The 5582-nt window shown below is 48.8% G+C and overlaps 1 protein-coding gene across 1 annotated transcript; it reads right to left on the bottom strand.

Moving 5' to 3' along the window:
• Window positions 1-1148: 1148 nt before the first annotated feature.
• On the bottom strand, window positions 1149-2287 carry LOC119355606 (fasciclin-like arabinogalactan protein 1). Its single transcript, XM_037622432.1, has one exon. The coding sequence runs from the start codon at window positions 2186-2188 to the stop codon at window positions 1382-1384; it is 807 nt and encodes a 268-aa protein (XP_037478329.1). The 5' UTR covers window positions 2189-2287; the 3' UTR covers window positions 1149-1381.
• Window positions 2288-5582: the final 3295 nt, after the last annotated feature.

The raw sequence follows: 5582 nt of genomic DNA, 5'->3' as shown, positions 1-5582 counted from the left end.
GGGAACTACTGGTCCACCACCGCCCAACAACTGCTCCACTATAGAACGGAATTTGGTAGTTGAGCGGTGCTGCGTCGGAACAATAGCCGAGCGCCAGATATAGGGAACAGCCAAGGACCTGGCGGTACAACCGCCCGGAGGCAGCGGTACAACCGCTTGACAATCTCCTGGAGGCGACAAACCCTAGGATATCACCCATAGGGACGGTGGTTGTGCCGGAACAACCAGTCAAGCGGTACAACCGCTGGGCAATAAAAATCACTCTCACAGAAAGACATTGGGGGCCTCTCTCCTCAAACGGAAGGGTGTATAGTGGGTGCAAAGGAATGTGTACGTGCATTGATTCACCCAATACCTTTCGATGCGGATTCCCTCTTAATAGTACGGGTTTCCTACGACCAAAGAAATAAAACACGTCGAAAACACCGTCTTCGATCTTTTTCGTCTGGAGGGAATGCCGAACCGTCTTGCACCAAACAAAGTGCACCTGAGTAACTTGGCACACGATTAGTCCGCAAATGTGAGTTGTCATCATCACCAAAACACACTAAGGCGGGAAATGCCCTAACACGGTCCAGCCTCCCTGTCCCGCCTGGGCCAACACGAGGGCGCGATCAAAACTGCGGCATGATGGTGGCCCCGATCGTGCCTATGGTCCTCCTGTCACGGACTGCCGAGGCGAGTCACTCGGGTGTACGCCGTCCGCCCCCGGAGGCGGCATGCCACCACGAAACATATGTCGTGTAGGGCATTCTCGCCCGCGAAGACTCGCACTAGGCGGGTACTCCAGCATCCTTTATAAGAGTAATTCTCGTAATCAAAACTCTTGTAATGGCAAATTGTGGTAGACAAGGGCGAATTGTTTTATAGCTTGGGTATGGTCAAAGTGTGTTTTTGATATTGTCACGCGTGATTGTAACCTTTGATTGAGTAATGCAAGAATTATTTCGTAAAAAAATAATCGGTTCGTGCACTTTTCCCACGCTCTGGTCCGCGGAAGAAAACACTGCAGGCTACGGCTGCCGCACGCTGCATCGAAGCTGGCCGGCTTCATAGAACAGCATGATCTATCCAAACACTCCAAAAATGCTAAAAAAACACTCCAGAAGGATTCTCAAAAGAACAGTCCAAAAGTTACTGAGATCCAGTTGACACATGCAAAACCATCGGTTTCCAATATTTAGGTCTAACTCAAATTCAAACTGCTTTATCACACCAAATTTTTATACTAAACAACATTAATGTGGCAAGAAAGAGTAAAGATAGAAATTTCACTGCACGAGCACACGCACTGACCGACAGACACAAAGGACACACGCAGCGCAATCCACCGACACACCACCACCTCCCGTACAGAGGTCCACCGCGAAGGACTAAGAGGCTATGCCAGAGCGGCGGCCACGGCCACGGCGACAGGCAGGACTGCGGCCCATGGCAGACACGGGGCGGCGGACGCCGCGCTCTTCTTAGAATTCTTCCTCTGGTCGGCGGGCGACGCGTCCTCGGCGGCCGGTCCGGGCGCGTCCGCTACAGGCCGGTGGCGCGCCTGCTTCTTGGGGGCCTTGGGCGCGTCCGCGACAGGGGCGGGAGCCGGCGCCGGCGCCGGGGAGTCCGCCGGCTCGAAGAGCTCCACCGGCTCGAGCACCGTGTCGACGGCGTAGATGGCGATGGGGTCCTTGTCGTAGACGGTGGACTTGACCCGCGCGGCGTGGTCAGAGGCGTCCGTCTTGATGGTCACCTGCTCGCCCTCGTTCTGCACCGTGAAGTTGAAGTTGTTGGCGGAGCCGTCGGTGGCGAGCGTGTTCATGACGCCGTTGTTGGACTTGAGGCTCCGCGGCGCGTAGTACACGGGCACGGCGTGGAACAGCAGCAGCGACGCCTTGCCGTCGGCGCTGAGGTTCTTGTACCTGGGCATGAAGGACCTCACGGCGTCGTCGCTGGGGCAGAAGGCCGTCACGCCGCCGTCCCCGGCCGACTGGAACGTGGAGTGCGCGTCCGGCGAGGCCGCCACCAGGGCCGCGAACGCCTTGCACCCGCCCTTGGCCATCGCCGCCGTGATGTTCGGCGGGGCCGGCGGGCCAACGGGCGCCTTAGCTGCCGCTGCCGCTGCCTTGCCCCCGGCCGCGGAGACGGCGAGGGGGAGGAAGACGGCGAGGACGGCGGCGGCGAGGTGGAGGCGGCGCATCATGGCGAGTGTCGGCGTGGGAGTGAGGCAGTGGAGTGGCCGAGTGGGAGAGCTGTGCAGTGATGAACTATGACCACTGACGAGTGTCGAGTGTGATAGGGTGCGAGGTGAGCTGGCTTTGTGAGGGCCTGCCCTTGGGGTTTACCACCAATATCAGAGATTGCCATTCAGGTTAAAACATCGTGATTTTGTAGTGGTTACCATTTTTCCTTTTTGGCAAACTGTGGCGGTTGCTTGATCTCTTGTTTTCTTGTCCCCGGGTCCTGTTGTCCATTTCTTCAACTCCTTTGCCCATTTAATGTCCCCTTAATTCTACTTAAACAGCAATATGGTCATCGGTAACCTACTCCCTCCGTCCTTTAAAGAGTATATTTCCAATTTTGTTGAAGGATCAAACTATCTCAAAGTTTGATCGAGTTTGTGCAAAAATATATCAATGCTTGTGAAACCAAATAGGTATATGACAAAAATATATTTTATCATGAATCTAATGTTACTAATTTGATGGCATAAATATTGGTCTATTATTGAATAAATACGGTCTAACATAAAAAAGTTTGACTTTTCAATAAAGTTCAAAGTACACTCTTTCTTCTTTCAAAGACGAAGGGAGTATAATGAAAGTTTAATTTTGTGAACCTAGGTAGATATGCAGTAAATTTTGAGGTCCTCAAGTTATAACCATTGCAGGTACTCGTTTAGTACTAAGTGCAGGACTTACAAACCGACAATTCAAAATGCTGACATATTTACTGGGTTGGAGAGTGGAGTGAAAAATATGTAAGCATTGTGAGGTATCAATTACTGGTGCTCTTAAATACAATCACTGAGGAAACAGTACGTTCACGTGGCATTGATTGATACTAGTCCTTGTATACCACATCGATATAAGGTGATCTTCAGAATTTTTACCTTGGTATGTTTTTGTAGTACCTATTTAATCATAGATTACATAACATGTATTATCCATGTACTTGAACATCAGCCAGAAGCGTGCCATTTTCCATGCCATCGAAACGTCTTATCAATTTATAGGATCTCGTGTTCAAAAGCTAGCAGAAATTAATCAACCACCGTCAGCATAGTGTAGCTTGTAGATTTTTATGACTCATGTAGTAGAATAATGGTCAACAGTATGTTTCTGTTATAGCAAGACTAGTTCAGTTGTTTTTAGGAAGTTAGGTTAATTTATGGAGTAAATTGCAAAAAACCACTACATTAGGGGACGCTAAAACAGAAAACCATCACCTTTCGTTTTTTTTCTTCAAAAAACCACCACGTTTGAGCTATAGTTTTCAAAAAACACTGATCGCACGGTTTGACGCGTCTGAGTGAAAAACTGACCGGTTGGGCCCGCTGTCAGGTGCCACGTGGACAGGGGAGACGGCGCCCGTGACGCGCGCTGTTAGATGGCGTCGCACATGACCTAACGAGCCGGCCCGACCCAGCCATTTCCCCCAGATCGCATCTAGTCATCCTAGCTCACTTCCCGCATGGCGACCGGCGGTGGCGGCGGCGGCGTTGCCGACGGAGGCGCATCCAGTGACGGTAGGGACGACCGCGACCTCGCCATCGTCGATGTTGGTGGCCGCCCCGTCCTTCCTCACTCTCCAACGGCGCTCCCTGATACGTTTGGCGCCTCTCGGTCCGCCGGCATCGGCGGAGATGAGCGCGCGAGGATTGCAACATCTTCAAGTCCGACGACATTGAGGCACGTGCGGCCGTCAAACTGGCCCAGGTCTGGAAGGCCAATCCAGGGCGGAGCCACCACTTCACATCTGGCCTCAGCGGCGTGGAGTGAGTGTTTCCAAAATTCCCTTTTTGATTATGCCAATGTAGTTGAACAATTTGAGTGATTATGCTAGTGTAGTTGAACACTTTGAGTGATTTGCTAGTGTAGCTATACTCTTTCCTCTATATGAATCTTAATTTAGGAATTAGGGTTTGAATCTCATTTTCAACAGTTGAACAGAATAATTGTGATGAAGTGAATGTACTGTGAAGTGAATATGAGCTTAATTGTGGATAACTGAATTTAGTTTTAACTTAGCTCAGTTGTGTTAACTGAATTTCTGAATGATTTTTTTACTGTTAACTGAATATGAACTTAATTGTGGTTAACTGGATTGACTGTTAACTGAATTTACTGTTAACTGAGCTCAACTAACTGAACTGAATGCAATCTTCTGTTCACTTTGTTGTTTCTCTGAATGTAACCTTGACTGTTATCTAAATTTGTTGTTCACTGAATGGTGTTAACTGAATGTAATGCTAACTGAACTTGCAGTTGGAACCATCACTTGTAGCAAATGTGGGAAGCAAGGGCATAGATACACAAACTGTGGTGATCAATTGAAGCCAACCCTTGCTGCTAGGAAGAACAAGCACAAGGTATAATAATTAATTGTTGTGCTTGCCATGTTTAGTTTTGTCTATAATATTGTACTGAAAAAATAATGCAAATCCTTGACATGTTTTAGGAAGCAAGAACTGCCCCTCCATCTGGTGCAAGAGCAACTACTGCAGCTTCTGGTGCTCCTAGAACTGCTTCTGGTGCTCCTAGAACTGTTGTTGCTCCTCCTAGAACTGCTACTGCTCCAAGAGCTGCTAATGCTGCTCCTAGAACTGCTGCAGCTCCCAGAGCTGCTGCATCCTCATCTGCTCAAACAACTGCTGCTTCCTCATCTGCTCCAAGAACTGTTGCTGCCTTCACTGCTCCAAGAAGAGCTGGTTCTTCTTTATTTGCTCCTCCAAGGCCTGCTGCTGGTGGTGCATCTGGTTCCACAAGGGTCAGGAAGAAGCCAAGCAAGTTCAGAGACTACTTCTATGCTAGTGGCAATTAGTTAGGCTTGATATGTTCTGTATTTTGGGCAAAACTTGTGCTGTGGTAGCAAGTTAATCATGTTATGTTCTGTATTTTGGGCAAAACTTGTGCTATGGTAAGCTATGGTAGACTTGATATCTTGCTGTCATGTTGGCAAGCTTTGGTAGACTGGACATGTTGAACTTGCTCTTGTTGATATCTTGCTGTCATGTTGGCAAGCTATGGTATTTTGGGCAAAACTTGTTGTGATGATTATGATCTTTTAATGATGTTGCTGTGATGATTATGCTCTTCTAATGATTATGCTCTTTTAATGATTATGGTCTTCACAAAGTGGTTGGTTCCTCTTTAGGCTAACCCTATCCTCTCGACAACCGTCGACGAAAGGCACCAACCTTTTTAGGCTAACCCTATCCTCTCGACAACCGCCGTCGAAAGGCACCAACCTTTTTAGGCTAACCCTAACCTCTCGACAACCGTTGACGAAAGGCATCAACCTCTTTAGGCTAACTCTATCCTCTCGACAACCGTCGACGAAAGGCATCAACCTTTTTAGGCTAACCATATCCTCTC

The sequence above is a fragment of the Triticum dicoccoides genome, chromosome 2A (assembly GCF_002162155.2).
Source record: "Triticum dicoccoides isolate Atlit2015 ecotype Zavitan chromosome 2A, WEW_v2.0, whole genome shotgun sequence".
In the NCBI taxonomy this organism is placed as follows: Eukaryota; Viridiplantae; Streptophyta; class Magnoliopsida; order Poales; family Poaceae; genus Triticum; species Triticum dicoccoides.
This window is presented reverse-complemented; position numbering and strand designations above follow the sequence as displayed.

Excerpts from the sequence above, each read along its gene's own strand:
- LOC119355606 (XM_037622432.1), bottom strand. The coding sequence starts at position 2,188 with ATGATGCGCCGCCTCCACCTCGCCGCCGCCGTCCTCGCCGTCTTCCTC.